This window comes from Xiphophorus hellerii, chromosome 14, assembly GCF_003331165.1.
Source record: "Xiphophorus hellerii strain 12219 chromosome 14, Xiphophorus_hellerii-4.1, whole genome shotgun sequence".
NCBI classification, from domain to species: Eukaryota; Metazoa; Chordata; class Actinopteri; order Cyprinodontiformes; family Poeciliidae; genus Xiphophorus; species Xiphophorus hellerii.
Window position 1 is genome coordinate 11,110,698 of NC_045685.1, and position 18,140 is coordinate 11,128,837.

The 18,140-nt window shown below is 42.1% G+C and overlaps 1 protein-coding gene across 2 annotated transcripts in view; it reads right to left on the reverse strand.

The window, feature by feature from the left end:
- The window catches only part of svep1 (sushi, von Willebrand factor type A, EGF and pentraxin domain containing 1), a 101,661-nt gene extending 85,902 nt beyond the window's left edge, over positions 1–15,759 (reverse strand). For both annotated transcript variants that reach the window (XM_032584336.1, XM_032584334.1), the window contains exon 1: positions 13,957–15,759. In XM_032584336.1, the coding sequence (XP_032440227.1) occupies positions 13,957–14,487 (531 nt within the window). In that variant the 5' untranslated portion in view covers positions 14,488–15,759. The remainder of the gene's footprint in view (positions 1–13,956) is intronic.
- Between the last annotated feature and the right edge of the window lie 2,381 nt (positions 15,760–18,140).

Here is an 18,140-nt window from a genome sequence, read left to right on the forward strand (position 1 = left end):
CCCCGAGTCAGAGGCCGGTCCCGACTCAGAGGCCGGTCCCGAGTCAGGGGCCGGTCCCGACTCAGAGGCCGGCCCCGAGTCAGAGGCCAGCCCCGAGTCAGGGGCCGGTCCCGAGTCAGAGGCCGGACCCGAGTCAGGGGCCGGACCGGACTCAGAGGCAGGTCCCGAGCCAGGAGCCGGTCCCGAGCCAGGGGCCAGTCCCGAGTCAGAGGCCGGACCCGAGTCAGGGGCCGGACCGGACTCAGAGGCCGGTCCCGAGTCAGAGGCCGGTCCCGAACCAGGAGCCGGTCCCGAGCCAGAGGCCAGGCCCGACTCAGAGGCCAGGCCCGAGTCAGGGGCCGGTCCCGAGTCAGGGGCCGGTCCCGAGTCAGAGGCCGGACCCGAGTCAGGGGCCGGACCGGACTCAGAGGCCGGCCCCAAGTCAGAGGCCGGTCCCGAGTCAGAGGCCAGCCCCGAGTCAGAGGCCGGTCCCGACTCAGAGGCCGGCCCCGAGTCAGAGGCCGGTCCCGACTCAGAGGCCGGCCCTGACTCAGAGGCCGGTCCCGACTCAGAGGCCGGACAGGACTCAGGGGCCGGTCCCGACTCAGGGGCCGGTCCCGACTCAGAGGCCGGACAGGACTCAGAGGCCGGTCCCGAGTCAGAGGCCGGTCCCGACTCAGAGGCCGGTCCCGACTCAGAGGCCGGTCCCGAGTCAGAGGCCGGACAGGACTCAGGGGCCGGTCCCGACTCAGGGGCCGGTCCCGACTCAGAGGCCGGACAGGACTCAGAGGCCGGTCCCGAGTCAGAGGCCGGTCCCGACTCAGAGGCCGGTCCCGAGTCAGAGGCCGGTCCCGAGTCAGAGGCCGGCCCCGAGTCAGAGGCCAGCCCCGAGTCAGAGGCCAGCCCCGACTCAGAGGCCGGTCCCGAGCCAGGGGCTGGACCGGACTCAGAGGCCGGTCCCGAGTCAGAGGCCGGTCCCGAGTCAGAGGCCGGTCCCGAGTCAGAGGCCGGCCCCGACTCAGAGGCTGGTCCCGACTCAGAGGCCGGTTCCGAGTCAAATGCCGGTTCCGAGTCAGAGGCCGGTACCGAGTCAGAGGCAGGGCGAGGCTCAACATTTGGTCCATTGTTAAAAACATCTTGACTCTCTTCCAAATCTTCTCCACAGCAGACAGCCTGTTCAATCCACTTCCACACCTTTCTAATATAATTTTTCTTAAAATGAATTTTTCTTGGACGTGCCAGGGTTCTTCGGAAACATTCGGTTAGTTTGTAAATCACTATCGGGTTTTCACTTTTTAGCATCTTAAATAATAATTCTTGAACTACGTCATCATTTCCGCTCAGAAGTTGAAATATGTCCTGGCCGAGTTTTGTCTCCATCTCCTCAAAAAATACAAAATCTATATCTTTTACTGCTTCCCAAAGTTTTGGACCAAGCTTCTTGTAAACGGGGTCGGTGTCCTTCATTTTATAAGCGCCATAGCTGGATCTGTAACTTGATATATAGATCAGTCTCCAAAAAATTCTTTCCACCATATTTTTTCTTTGATCTTCAGTTCCCCGTTTAAATCCCATTTCATTTGCGTCCTTTAAAAACTGTTCTGGATCCATTTCTGCCTGAGTGTAAGACTCACTCAGGCAATTTTCATCACTATACAAATCCTCATTGGGAAAAAATGTCCTCCTGATCTTCATTTTTGTAGTCGTAAACATTTTCTTTTTAGGAACCGGATTCTTCAAGTGGCGTTTGAATTTTCTTACAATAAATACATGTCCTTCTGGGTAGTCGAGTAGTGCAATTAAATTAAGTCCTGAAGCAAAGTGGAACGCGTCCCTCGCAATGCTTTGAAAAATTCTTTCACTCAGTTCCTCTGCTACATCTGAAAGTACGTCCACGTTTATTTCCCCTGTTTTCCTTAGCAGTAAGGCCAAAAGTTTTTTGTGCTGTTCCGAAAAGATTTCTCTGACGAGATGCAGGGTGGGGCCGTCTGCCACTTTCTCTATTATTTTCCAAAGAAGTTCTCCAAGAAATTTCTTCTTCCTATAATCTGGGGTGGTTTGCCCAGGATGAACTCTGCTAGAACAAGTCTTTCTGACTTTGCTCCAAAAGGAGACCTTGGGTCTCACATAAACGTCGCTTTCGTTGCTCATCTTTATTCCGTCAGCTAAAGTGTCCAAATGAATTTTGTGTTGACTGACCGGAGACTCAACTGATCAGTTGGTGATGTCATGGACTATGACATCACAGAGGCATCCTTAGAAGGGCCTCTGGCACTGACATCATTTGAAATCAGGCTGATGACATCATTGTCAGCAGCATGGCAACTGTTGCTGGGGTACTAATAGCTCACAGTGAGCATGCGCTATGAAAATAAATAATCTGTGGGCACTAAATACATTTTTCCCACAAGTCTGAACTGGAAGTGACCTGCGCAGCTTCGCCAGAACAGGTTGGGCCAGGGAACCATTGGTCCCTCCACTTTACCCCCCTACCCATTTTTATTAATAGTGTGAATGCTGTAGGAATTCATTCACACTATTGAGTCCCACTTTTCTGGTTGCTCCGTAAATTTCGCCACGCTTCTTCTCCTGCATACTTTGCGCTATTTTCACCATTCAACTTTTATACTATGCAGCTTGCTCTCCTAATGCCGGCTATATCTCTTGACTCCTCCCTTCCTCATTTCCTTAGTGTAAAGCCCAGCGCACAGGACACGATCTTAGAGCTGTCAGCCGATTGTCGGCCCATTTTCAAAACCTGACAGATCACACATTAGCCGACAGAAATCCTAGGTATAACGGTTCGATCGGGTTCGGTCCTGCCATGTGGTGTCCAACAATGGGCACAAAATAATGGCTACAAGTCCAGTGAACTAATTTTAAAACCAGGCATTAATCAATGCTTTACTACAATCTACCTGCAATGCATGTGGCTAGTGTCAGCGTAAAGTCCTGACTGAATGAAAATCATCAGAACCTATTTACGCCACGTTAACGAAGAACAGCTGAAAAGTTACCGGTTTCGCTCCAACTCCTCCCCTTGTCATTTCTATATTCTTTGCATGTTGAATAAACATTAATGTTGTTTCCACATATCATCTCCAATGTCCTGGACTTCGGGTTGCGTCCGTAATTTCCCCTCAGAAAACACGGAGGAGAATCCGCGCTTTCTGATTGGCTACCTGTCACATTCAACAGGCTGCGTTAAGATCCCAGTGGAGAAAAATCCCTGATTTAGATCGGAGCTGAAACGATGATCTACCATAACACACCACACAATCTTAGAAAGACCAACGTTTTATGATTGTTGTAAGGGGAAAAATAGGAGCAAAAAATCTGTAGTGTGAACTATTGCATCAGGTAGTCGATGTGCCCATCTTCTCTATTTAAATCTAATTATTACTGAAGGGCAACATAATATACAGACTTCATAATCTGCACTCTTTTGGTTGAATGCAGTATTTATTTACACTTTGGCTTTATGTTTAGTTTTTTTTCCAGTACATTTTTTATTAATGAGACTGAGAATCCATTTTATTTTTGTTTTTGGCTGTTTTGTTTATTTTGTTTATCAGTTCCAGTGTTTAGTGTTCTTTTGAAAATAAAGTGTATCTAACTTTGGCAAGAAATCGCATGCATTATTACATCATTTTCAGTGTAAAAGGGTCTTCAAACAATATTATCGTTTATCGCAATAATTTTTGAGACAATTAATCGTTCAGCAAAATTTGCTATCGTGACAGGCCTGTAGAATAATAATTACTATCTGATACAACGCTAATAAGGAACAAAGAAACTGGAGTTACCATGCAGCTGATGCACTAAAAGACTAAAGGAAATCTGAAAATGGTCATTCCTTATAAACTAATTATGAACTCAAAATCGCTCAGTGAAAAACATTTTTGTGGTGGAGGAACACAGACCAGGAGGAATGGAGGCCTTTTGTGCCAGACTGATTCAGTATGAAGAAGCCAAGCAGAGCAAAACCTGAGACTGATGCATTTCTTCCTTCAGAGCCCAAAACATACAATCTCACACAGAGCACACGTTCATGTTGAGTCTACAGTGTCGATTACCATGACAGAGCCTGAGCAACTTGCCAACTTCAACCTCAGGACAAATAGCAGGTATGCCCTCAGTGTTTATGTGTGTCTGTGATGGTTTTGAAACACAAATAGTGACATAAATACAGACAAAATACCGAATGTTGCCGGAAAATTTAATTGCATCCAAAATAAAATCATAATCCTATAGCTTTAAAATACTCAAATATCTTCTTTGTAAAGATAAAATTGTCAAAGATCTTCTCATTAGGCCTTCTGGTTAGTGCACATCTATAGTAGAAGTTTCTAGTATCCGCTTTCTTGCTATTATGTGAACTCCCAACTTCCTATTTCATAGATTTTCTTTGAGGGAAACCTCTGTAGTCCACTTGAAAGGATCATCCAGACTGAGCAATGACTTTCATTAACATCCAAACTAATCAGCAATGCATATCCATCTGCATGTTGCATGCGATAATGAAGACGAGGAGGGAAAAGACGGGGAGGAAGCGGCAGACAGAATCAGGGAGAGGATGTGATTCAGAGTGAGATGTAGGGAAGCGTTCCTCCAGACAGGAAACTGTGTTTTAATCACCCTGTCACCGTCTGGCCACAAAGACAAGAACAAAGATGCAACTTGCTTTTACGTACTGCAGAGGGAACTTTGTTTTCCACTTGCTCTGTCATTAACTTTGCTCCTCTTCTCCTCAGACGGACAAATTTAGGTCCACAAATAAATATGAATCTCCTGCACATATTGTGATACACAACAGCAAGAATTAAGCAAAAAGTACAAGCTCTCAAAAGTATCAAATGTGAGGGGGATCTTCAGAGGTGGGCAGAGTACCCAAAGATTTTACTCAAGAGTAGCAATACTTCATAATGAAATTACTCAAGTAAAAGGAAAAAGTACAGCATAGTAAAAATACTCCTAAAAAGTAATTTTTTTTCAAAAAAGTTACTCAATTAAATGTAACTGGTTACTATCCAACTCTAGTGATCCTTTTCCACTGGACGTATACAAGAAACTTTCACAGGCTTCATTTTACCTGAGAGACAATATTTTGTAAAATGAAACTTCATGTTTTGAGTGTAATACGTCAAAGCTGACGGAAAGGACGCTCCACTTCCTGAAAGGTCTGCAGGGGAGGTCTGCGGGGGATTAGGTGACAAAAAGGAGTCAAAGGAGGAGAAATGAGGTCAGTTCACTGGGAGAGGATGTGGGTTTCATAACCCACTCATCAGTATTTATTTAATCCTGGTTGCAGAAATAAATAGCTAATGGATTTGGCAAGAACCTCAATGAAAACATGACTGATAACTGACCCCCCCCCTCTGAAACGTCACATAGATGTTTTACATGCTAGAAAACCAAAGCTTAGTTCACTACTGTTTAGCAGAAAACTAGGCACATACTGTATGTCACTGCTTAACCCATAAAAACTGTTTTATTAGATAATATGCCAACATAATATGATCACAATATTAGTATTAAATTATTAAACCCAATTTCTCCACTCTTCTCTATTTCAGCTGTGTGTAACAGTGTTGCCCTTCAGCCTATTGGTCACTGTGGTCTGAAAGGTGAAGCATTTACTCCAGTGAGACTCCAATGGGCTGAATATCTTATTAACATGCCAAGTGTGAGGTCCTAACACTTTGAAAAAAACAAACAATTTGTGCATTCCAGTTTTTTGTGATATTAATTTTAAGAAAACTATTACGCTCAAGCATCTACTGTGTCCTGCAAAAGCATTTATATACCTTTAATGTGTCATGTTGCAAACACAAACCTCTGTGAACCTCATTGGGCTTTTGTTACAGACAAAACAGTGACATACAAACAAGAAATCAAAGAAAATATATACATTTATTTTTCAGAAACAAACAGTGCATAGATAGTGTATTAAAAACCAAGGAACACGTCAGACGGGGCAGGGATAAAGTTATGGAGGACTTTAAAGAAGGGTTTGGTTATAAAACAAGCTTTAAAAATTTAATGTTCCACAGTCAGGAAATGAAAGAATATGGCAAAACCGCAAACCTACCAAGACATTAACATCCACCTAAATTGACAAACGAGGCAAGAAAAGTATCCAAAAGGCTCATAGTAATCCTAATGATCCAAAACTTCAGTGGGATTATCTAAAGACAGGATAACTATTGGTTGTGCACTCCACTAACCTGGCCTTTACAGAAGGAAAACCTATTACTCAAAGAAAACCATAAGCACAAGAGAAATGTGCGACACAGAACCAGCATTGAACTGTTTGGCCAATATAGAACAGCTACAAGGGAAAGATTAAGATCAAAGCATATTAATGCCTCCAAATGGTCTAGTCAAAGTCCTGATCTAAAACCAACTGAGAATTTTATGAGAGTTGCATTGCTATTCAGACATTATCCATTCAATCTGATTGATGTTGAGCAAAGATCGTTCTGAATGGCCCAACACGTCCTCTCTAGATGCGCAAACTGGAGAGAAACACAAAGACTTGCAGCTGCAAGCATAGCAAAAGATGGTCCCACAAGCACTGGGTGTTACATTTTCAGACTTTTGCTTACACAACTTGGCTTTGATCACGTAGAACCCTATTAAAACAGCTGATATTTGTGTTTTTAATGTAAAACATGTGAAAGAGGTTCAGGGCACTGTAGCTTTAACAGTCCATGACGTGACCTTTCTGACCTTCCTGCAGCTGCTGCATACACTGTGTGCATGAACGTTTGTAGAAATAAAGAGCATGAACACACATCTTTGAAAGATTAAGGGAAGAATAGCCACTTGCAGAACAAACTTCTACTAATTTATTTCCTAAAAGTACTCTGGTTGTCCTAACAGGAAGTTTCTTTGATCCAGTGATTGTAAATGTATCCGAGGGCAAACTAACGTCCGCTTCAAGCTGGAGTCAAGCAGCCGTACAGCTTACCACTCTGAAACAAGACTGGGAGCAATCATCTTCAACCGCTTCCCCCTCATTTTCCAGTCTATCTTTCATCTTTGCTTTTCACGCCCTGCCGTCTTATGAAACTGTGAAGACAGATTGACATCGAGACACGGCTGGTTTAGCCAACTGTTTTCCATTGCCAAAACCAGGTTTGACTGAAGAAAGCAAGTAAGGGTTCACTTGGCAGCTCATGATGGCGGAGATTTCTGACAAGCAAGAAGAGATGAGATAAAACATTCTGTCCTATTTTACAGTAAAAAAAAAAAAAGTTATCAAATCAATGTTTTATAAAAAGCAACAGTTGTGATCTGTGGATATACAAGATTGTTGGCTACCATTTGAAAAACATGGAAAATTATGAGCATTTTTGCATTACAAATACACAATATACAATATTATTGAGAAACCCCTTCAAATGGTTAAAATTCAGGTGTCTCAACTGGATTTGGGGAGGAGCTCAGTAACTTCCAGGGTCGTTTTGCGATTAAAAAAAACACAATTAGAGGTGTCAGTACAAGGTGAAATCTACTACAAATGTTAGAAACTGCTCCAAGAAGTGGTAGATCACATAAAATCACATAGTGGGGAAAGAACATGCTGAAAGGCCCCCAGTGTTCAAAAATCTCCACCTGTCTGTGAATCACACTTCTCCATTGGGTGGGAATCCCATGGCTGAGTCTGGGTTTGAGGTCTCCAATGAATGGTACTTGTGGTGATACAATTAGACCAATATAAAGTTTGGTGGAGGGATGGTTGTGGTGAGGGCTTGTTTTACAGGTTTTGGGCTTGGACCCTTAATTCCATTGAAGGAAACTCTAGAGCGTCTCTCCTTATATTCTGCAGCATTTAGACGATCAATGCTCCCAATTAGGTTTGAACAGCTTGGCGATGGGCCACTCCAACATTTTCTAAGCAGGGTACATAAGAATAAATAACACTGATTGGTTGGTTGAGCATAAACTTGACTGGCCTGCACAGAGACTTTATCTCAACCAAACTGGGAATGATTAGAGCAAAATCTAAACGTCAGACCAACTCATATAACAACAGCTCCTGACCTCACTAATGTGGAGGAATTGTGAAATACTCCAAAAAACACTTAACGTTTGTAGAAAATCTTTCCAGAAGAGTTGAAACTGCTATAGTGGCAAAAGGTTGAAAGCTTTGAAACTTTATTTTGGGAATGGGTTGTCATGGGGTAGAGAAAGTGCCCCATTTACTGAGGCCATTTGTCCTCCAACCAGCAGACTAGAGGTTCGACTTGAGGTAAGGTAATTTTATTTATATAGCACATTTTCAAGCAACAAGGCTTCGTGTAAAACAAAGTGCTTTACATGAATTAGAAGGAAATGCAACAAAACAGCAAACCAAAGGAAAGAGGAAAAGAAGAAAAAAGAAAGAAAACCCATTTCAGCCGCTTGTATCCGTGACCTCATTCTTTCGGTCATGACCCAAAGCTCATGACTATAGATGAGGTTAGGAACGGAGATTGACGGGTAAATCGAGAGCTTTGCTTTTTGACTCAGCTCTCTCTTCACCACGATGGACCGGTACAGCGCCCGCTTCACTGCAGACGCTGTGCCAATCCGCCCGTCGATCTCCCACTACTTTCTTCCCTCATTCGTGAATAAGATCCCAAGATACCTCAACTCCTCCACTTGGGGCAGGACACCCCCCAACCCCGACCCGGAGAAGGCACTCTATCCTTTTCCGGCTCGAGACCATGGCCTCAGATTTGGAGGCACTGATCCTCATCCCGGCTGCTTCACACTCAGCTGCGAACCGCTCTAGTTAGAGCTGCAGATCACGACCTGATGAAGCCAATAGAACCACATCATCCGCAAAAAGCAGAGATGTGATCCTAAGGCCACCAAAACGGATCCCCTCAACACCTTGGCTGCGCCTCAAACCTGTCCCTCACTTGTATATTTTTTATTGATTTTCAATCCAAGGAAGACCAGCTTGTGTGAGTCAAGTTCAAGCAACTCAATAAATCTATCAAAAGTGATGAAAACAGTAGAATTTGAGTACATTAAGAACATGAGGGACTCTTTGGAGTAAATATGTGAATCAAAGAGGTGCCTAGTAAACAAGAAGTAGACATTTATTTCAGGCAATAGGTCTACTGTTAGGTCTCATGTATTTGTAAATGATAAACTTGTGAAAAGAAAAATAAAGTGAGTGAAGTTGGTGATAATTTTAGCAACAGCATTGTGAATGACATTTTGAGAAACTGGATCTCTGTGCAAAACTTTAAGTTATTAGCCAGATGTCCAGAAATGTGAAAGAAGAAACTATCAAACTCTTCAGTCTTTCCACTTTAACCTTTCAGGAGTGCAAACAGCTACAGAATAAGAGTGACCAATATTTCTCAAAGAATATTAAGTAAAGGTTGTTGAACTCAGAACTCCTCTAAATTCAACTTACATGTTTTTGACTCAGAAAACAATAAAACATCCTCTCATGAGCATCTATAAACAGTGACAATATTTGCAGCAACGAACAATCACAGTGTCCTGAACGTCACCAGAAGATTAATTAATTAATACACCATGATAATAACTGAAGCTGCCAAAATCCCACAAGATATTTTAAAGAGGAAAATGTAAAATGCAGGTCCTAGCAAATGTACATTGCCTCATATGACTCCAACAAAGCACCTCTGGGGCGTATTAGAGAAAGAAAGCACAGTAACGCTACACATCAGGCAGACAGAGCTGGTAAAAAAAAAAAACTTCTGTGAAGGAAGGCCAAGTATTTCTTAAGATATTTGTGCAACGCTGGCATTCCCCAAGCTCTGCAGGACTGGGGCTGTTAGAACAAAACACTTTATGGATGGTTTAAAAAAAAATCTATTTCAGATTTTAACTCTGCTTTTCATGCATCACGTCCTCTCTGGGACAAAACTGATGAGGATTTAGTCATGTTAGCTTTTGCAGAGATGGAACTCCTGTTTATAATTTGTACTCTTTCTGGGATATAGTTTTTTTATCATTATTATTAATCAAGGTAAAACTATAAAATGTGGATTCCAGCACAAACACATAAAAACAGCTGCTTTACTATTACTAATCAATGACAGAAAGATAAATTATCTATGAATTTCACCACACATATATATTTGTATTGATAAAGTTGTTGCTTGTTAGGAAAATGGGTTTGGTTGATGCAGCTACTACTAAAACTTTTTTATAGACAATTTAAGGTGAAATGTTACTTTTAGATCTTAGTTATTAGTTTTGTGGGTATTCTGTTGCTACTTTCCAACTCCCTTCGACTTGGGCATTGAATATTACCAGAATAAAAACATGAATGTAACCTTTTCCTGGATTAAAGGCTGCACAGTTTTACAGCTTTGGCACAACACACACATTAGACACATATTTTACCAAAATACCTGATTGACAGTCCTGCTGTATTACAGCAATAAACATTATTTTCATCTACTGATGAGTGTTTTAGCTTTTTCCAGGATAACGTGTTGGGCATTATTATCCACTTGTAGGTAACTTTATACAAAAGCTGCCCCTGGAAAATTTAAGTTTTGTTTTTTATTAAACTAAGTTTGTTTCTGAGAGTAAATGGAAGCCATTTATCAAAAGATTATTTGGTTTATAAAAAGGATTTCTACAAATAAGTCATGCTTTTATTTTTAAGAAGTTAATTTTAAAAATTGGCACGTTGAAAATAACACCCTTTTCAATATAAAATGGAAAACGTTTTATTACCGTCATTGCAGTGTTTTGGATATTTCCGCTGGTATTTTGATGATTAATCTTTAGTGATGAGCTCCAAGTCTTTGAGGTTGGAAGGACTCTTTACCATCACCATAATATTTTGTTTTCTCCAGTGATTCTCTTTTAGATCCACATTGTTGACTCTCAATGGGTCAAACTAAAATGTTGGTACTACTTCCAGCCAGAAGAAACATGTTGATTAAACTAAAATAATACATTAAACCTAAACCTGACCAGGGTATGAATAATTTGGCCTTAAAAGTTTATTATTAACATTGGTGTTGTTCTTTTCACAATTTCACAGTTTAATTTTGTTTTTACAGTATTCAGTTATTCTTACTCACTTTGGGGATGTGTTTGACCCACTCTGATTATGATCAGGGGTCATAATCAGGTCAAACGTCCCAAAGATGAACAATAACTACAACTGATGTAACTGAAATTTCTATAAAAATAATAAAAATGTAGATTATGGGAGTGTAAAACTGTTAAAAATTGAAAGTAGCAAGGGACAAAATGTTACCTTTTGGGCATGAAATGGATGTAAGAAGAGTCTGTATACTCAAATATATTATAGTCAAGCTTTCAGACACCTTAAACATTAAATTCAAGTTAATAAATCAAGCCCATTACATCCTAACAAGCCTGTTTAAGTCAGAAATCCCAGTGGAACCTCTATTTGTTGAAGCTTTAAACCCACTGAGTGATGAATCTGGTGAGACAAGAGTCAGCTGTCAGACAGACAGACGGGTGAGAATGAGACAGACAGAAATAAAGAGAGTTGGAGGAGAGTCCTGTCTCTACATGCATGGTTGGTGGAAAAATGTCTCTCTTAATGGATCCCAGCTCTCTGCAGCCCTCAGAACAGCCAAGGGAATAAAATAAGATATAACATTATGATTACACTGCAATTATCAATTATGCTTTCTCTTTCATACTTGGGCCATTTCTTTTTGCACAGATGCACAAACTCACGCTTCTCAGATGTTAGCATGTATGTTTGCACTTCTATTTTTTTCTTAAAATGGACAAATAGATGTAAAATCTCCATTTTAATAGCAGCGTGATGCTGCAGCAGTGCAGTTTAGTTGGTTAAAGGTGAGAGCAGCTTCCCCTTGTCAGAGCTAGCTGACCTACCTTCTCTGTGACTAATGGAATAGAAACACGCTTTTCCCCCCTTTTTTATTCCCATCCAGACAGGCAATTAAGTATACCTCAGATTAGATAATAAATCAAAGAGAGCCTAGGGTTTTTTTTGTTGTTTTTTGACCGTATAAAGAGATGTAGCAAACACCAAGCTGAATCTGTTAGGTGGAAAGGTGCTCCTGGAGCCCAATTAACATTACGCATCTAGGTCTGAATCTGCCAGGCTCATTTATCTTCATTTAAAAAAAAACTGTGTCAGCTCTGCTGCTAGTCAGCCTGAGCCTTACATTGAATGTGCTACAAAAGAAATAAAGGACTCAAATGTTTTGATTTCAAAGATGCAAAGAAAAGTGCATCATTACTTTTTTTAAATTATCTTGTTAAACCTGAATGTACACAACTAAAGAGCTCTAGAGCATATTCAGACTACTAACAGATCAGTTTGTAAAAAGCCTAAAACAATAAGGTGTTTCCAATAAATTACAAGAAACACAAGCTTGACCAAAAAGGTTTTTTCCTCATTGAGGTTGAGATGCTGGGACACAGCCAGCTGTCTGCTTCTCAGCACCTGAGTAAGGATGTAAACCTGCCCTGAGGGCCAAGCTTTCACTACTTAACTGGAGGATTTAATCCAGTGGTATTAGGTGGAACAAGTACCTGCTGAAGGAAAGCTTACCCACACTAAAAGTAAAAACCGTTTCACATTTCAGACAGCTTAGACTCCCTGATGTGTCACTGATTTTCCCTTCATCCAGCTATTAGAAAGAAAACTGTTTACCTCTTCCAAAAGCTGAATTTTTGGGGAATTTGCAGATCAGAAGCGTGAACTGGGTGGTGTTTATAGAGGAGTAGCCACCATACAACACCAGGGCCGCTTTTACAGCAGAGAGTGTTTGGACTGGACAGATGAGTTGTGCCATATGTCCAGCTTGGATGCCCAGAGTTTGAGACCGCTCATATCCCCACCCCAAATGAAACAGACTAACACTGTCACCACATAATATAGCAAAAAATACCTTAATTTTATTTTCACTTTGAAAAAATAAATAAAGAACTTTCCATCTGTTAGGTGACAATCCTTGACTTCCACTGACTTTCAAAAGTATTCACACTTCTTTAGCATTTAGCCAAATTACAACCATAAACCTAAGTGTATTTCATTTAATTTGATTTGATTGGTCAACACAAATGGTGCACAATTAAAATATGATTAAAAATATATCCCGACAGATCTTGGTTCAAGTCGTGATCTGAAAACAGAAAGAATCTGGTACAACTGCAAACATACAGAGACCTGGTCATTAAACCGAAAGGCAGGAAAAGCAGAGCACAGCATCAGAGAAGCAGCTGTGGTAACTCTGGAGGAGCTGCAGAGAGCCACAGCTCAGGAGGGAGCATATTTATTTCCTAAATAACCCAGTTAGCCCATGGCAGGAAAACTAATATCACTGAAGCTCCATCCAATCTGAGGTTGATGGATTGGGTAACAATGTGCTCAGCTGGTAGAGAAACGCCAGCAGTGAATTGAGTTTCTATTAAATCATTAGGTCAATTATGGGAAGGGAAACACTTAAGATTTCTATTTGTAAATACTTTTAAAAATAACCAATTTTTCTTCAACTTCACAAGTATAAATTCATCTATGTTCAACCGGCTCATGTTGATAAAATGTGAAAACTTTCAAGACATAGGAATACATTTTGCAAGGCACAGTAGTCCATCTCTAGTCATTTATTCTCCTAAATTCAGTTTTTGTTCATACATGCATTTTTTTTTTGCTTGTTGTCTTGCTCTTTCAGGTATTTTCATCTCTGGAAAGCCCTGAACAATTACCCAGCAAGCAGCTTCCCCTCACCGTCTGCTGCTGTGTAATTTAGAGGAAGCTGCAACAGCAAAGCCATGCAGGGCCTCATTAACATCAACCTTTCCAAACCACAATCATTCCTTACACGTGTAGACATACACATACACACATTAGGCTGCAGACTGACACACACACACACACAGACGGCACAAAAGGGGAATACATTCAGGAGAGCGAACATGGCTCTCCAAATCAGAACAACTCAATTATCTGGATTTTCTCCTAATAATCGGACTTACCGCTGCCCTCTGGAAGGCTCCTTTGGTGTAGGTGCCTCCTCCTCTGTAGTTGATGGAGGGGATCTCCTGGTTGAACAGGGAGCACTTGTGTTGGTGGGACTTGGGCGCCGAGATGTGGTCCACCCTCGTAACCACGTGGGTCTTCGACGAGAAGGTCACCAGCGCCACTCGTGTGTTCTCCGGTGCCACGGGGAAGTCGGACAGCATCTTGCGGATGAACCTGAGCTCGCTCTGGAAGTTGTTGGACCCTACGCTCGAGGACTCGTCCACCAGAAAGACGAGGTCCAAACAGGCGCTTTTCTCCCGCAGCTCGCGGACGTTTTGCTTGAACGCCTGTCCGAGACGCTCCACCTTGCTCTCAGCGCTTTCCGACAGGTTGCCGGACGGCGTCGGGGCAGACATCTGTCTGGACCTTCGAGACTGCTGCCGCCGCTGGGACTGCTGGACGGCCGGCCCGGCTGAAGTCCATACATCCAAGATGCACAAGACAAGAAAACAAGCAGTGGATGGTGCTGTTAAAGAGCGAAACATAGTGTCGATCAGCCCAGCACCTGGACTGAAGCCTTTTTTGAATAAAGAAAAGAAGGTAAAAACGTAGATTGTCTTTTCTGGAGCAGTCAGTGACCATAAACGTATCCTGTCACGTCAGCAGTCCGCAGGATAACTCAGTTCAGAGTTCCTTAAAAGCATCACAAGAAGAGGATGAAGATTCTCTCATTCAAAATGCGGTTCTTTCATCTGCTTCTCTCATGAAAGAACGAAAGAAAACACGTCTCTCCTGCAGTCCGATAAATAAATATATCTTTGCCCTTGCTCTTTGTACAGTCTCTACGTTGAAACGTGCTATTTTCGTTTTCCAGGGAGTCAATACTCCTTTATCTGTCCTCCTGCGTGGCTGTCAATCACCTATCTGCTCTGTGTGTAGGATCCAGAACCCCCCTGAATGCCTCTCCAGTCCCAGTCTGCAGCCCCTCAGGCTCCTGTTCGTCTGTGTGACGCTCCTGCCTGCACCGTCGGCCGAGCTCAGAGTGCTTGTCCCCCTCTTCTCCCCAAATCATTTAAAACGCACACAAACAGAGGAGGAGGAGGGCGAAGGGAAGGAGGGAGGACAAAAGTTAAGAGAGGTTGAGAGGAAAAAAGGGGGCAGTCCAGTCGTGGCGTAAAGTCATTTTTTCCCCTTCATCTCTCCTCCTCTTTTCCTCCCACCTCCCCCTCTTTCCCTATCTCTTTCTGTCCCTCCTGTCCCCCTCCTCCTACTTGTCTCTCTGCCGGTATTTGTCAATCTCTCTCATCCAGACGGTGGACGGAGGCTTCATGTCAGCGCGGCAACTCGCCTGTCAGGCAGTCAGCATTCCAGAGGAAACTCATCAGCAACAGGCGCTGTGATCATCTCCATATGTCCACACTTTCACACATCAGACTGGTGGCATCCGACAAAGATCAAGCACACCGAGGAGGGAAAGTGGAGAAGCGGTCTGATCAAACACATCTAGGGAAACTCTACCAGACACGAGGTTTAGTACTTGGGAAGAAAGAATTTGGATCTCTGTCCAGCCATATCTCTGCTTATATCTTGTTCAACACATCAAGCTAGACGACACACTATCCTTCCTGTACTATGGATTTGTCTGGTTTTTCACACACAGTCAGTCAGTCTCCCAAGTCGCTTTCTTTCTACCTCTGTAGTTCTGTTTTTCCTGGGTGATTTTTATCTGTAACCAAAACAAAGGCAGACGGCATTACACTGTGCCTATTAAAGCAAAAACTTGGGTTTTATTGTAAAGAGCTCTTTTGTCATAAAGCTGTGGGGAATTGTAAAGTGGAAAGAGTCTTTTTGGTACAAATTTACCAGCTTTCCACATCTAGAGCCTGAAATATGTCCCAATTCCTCTTTATAAAGTAGCTCAAACTCAGTCAAATTGAATGTAGAGGGATGTCTGTTCAAGTCTTACCACTATGTTTAAGGAAGAGTCTCAAGTTCAGAGGTTTTTCCTCCAGGATCGTCCTGTGTTTATCTCCGTTCACCTTCACCTCCGCTCTGACTGGCTTCCCTGTTCCTGGTGAAGGAAATCAGCTGCCCAGCATGATGTGGTCACCACTGTGTTTCACAGTGGGCATGGTGTGTTTTTCTGTCCCCCTCATCTGATAAGAAAAGTTTCTTCCACACAGGCACTGCCCTTCGAGGCTTGTGACAAACTTAACGGGACTTTTGTTGACTTTTTTCATCAGATGTTTTCTTTCTTGCTACTCTTCCCTAAAGATTAGTAACTCTGGCAAATTTTTCCATCTAAGTTGTGGAGCTCTGCAGCTCCTCCAGAGTTATTATGGGCCTCTAAACCAGCCTGCCAGTTTAGGAGGATGATCATGTCTTGGTTGGTAAGTAAGTTATGAAAATGCAAGATGGGTAAAATTGTAAAAATGTCTGCATATCGGTGGTTCCATCTGAGAAAGCGATAATGAAAATATGTGATGAAGCCCTAAATCTCTATGGCCACACAGCAGGTTTTGATTCCTCAATTCAGATTTTTTTATTTTTCATAGGCTCATACCGCCAATAAAACCCGACCACAATGAGACTTCTGTGTGAACGGCTTACAACCCTACGGCGATCTGCACAGAAGAATTATGGATTTTAAAAAAAAGTTCATTCAGCAATGGGAGCCAGAAATATTGTCACAAGACCAGGAAGGGAGCTAATAAAAATAAAGCACAACTAAAAACGGCCTAATGACTAACTAATGGCCTTTTCTGGAGCATTGTCTGCAACATCTGTAGAGAAGTTTAATTGGACGTGTAGTCAGAGCCAAAAAGTAGTGGGATTGTGTTTTGATGTGCTTGAGTGACACAAACTTCTTTCATAAGTTCAAATTATAAATTTCAGCCATTGTTTATGTCTGGATTTACTGTGTCTGCCTTCTGCTGGTGCAGCATGACGCATGTCTCACATCAATAACATGAAAGTCGCATAAAATGCAACATGAGCGTTCAGACTACGGACGCTTTGAAAAACAATCTGATGTGCGATTTAGCACCATATGTGGAAGAGGCACAGATCGTTGATCTACTGGGTGAAAAGATCAGAATTGGGCCATTCAGGCTGCCATAAAAAAGTCAGATATAGGTGCCCTACAGGCAAAAGGAAAATGTATTTGGGTCACATTTGCTTGCTGTGTGAACGTAGCCATTGTTTCTAATAATCTCCAGGAAACTACGCAACACAAATAATGAGTTTTTAAAAATCTCTACTTTCAAGAGCATCTTTAAACAACACTTTTAGAAACAACTATGTTTTGGCTTCTTAGCATGTATGGCCTTCATGGGTTGTCGATGTGTTTAAAATGTATTTTTACTTTCTGTACGTACCTGGAGGGAATTAAATATTTAAATTTGTGATTATGTTCAATAAACAGGAGTATGCACTGCAATACATTGCTTATTAAATAGGCGTTAAATGTGTTTTGAGAGACTTGGACAACTGATGCATCAACCAGATAATGTTACTGAAAGAAAGCTAAAAGATTATAAATTAAAACAGCATTCATGTTTATTCTTCAACATCTAATATCTATGTTCCTAGTTATCTCTATTCTTTGTGAAGGAGTGAGAAACTATTAAAGAATGTTAAGTATAGGTGGCCTGTGTGCACATCTCCATCTCACATTGCACTCTGTTGCACTATTAGCCCCAAAAATGCTCACAGCTCAGACGAAGAGTGTTTATTTGGCCCTTAAGCCATACTTTAACTGCACTGGAAACTTCTGTAGAAGTAGGAAAAGAAAGTAGCGTCAGACCAACCAGATAAACTGAATGGAAGAGCCACTCGGACCCAAACACCAGCGTGCACAGGCTGAAAACACGCACCCTGACCTAAATTCACACGCAGATGCTGCTACATAGACAAAAACATACGCTCTCAGCCTCAAACATGTTGAAATGGGGAAGAGCACAGCTGTGACTTCCTGCATTTTGGCATTTGGAGACCCCTAACCCGATTTCTGCATGGCTCCCAGGAGAGACAGGGGGAGTGGTGGATGTAGAGGAAGTTTGAGGGCATGTGTGTTGATAGGGGAAGACGGGGGGTTGTGTATTTATCTTAAATATTTCAATAAAATGCACAAAGATCCAAACTTTTGTGTTGGTAAGAGTTAAAAATAAGGAAGCGCTGAAGCAAATCTATTAAACAA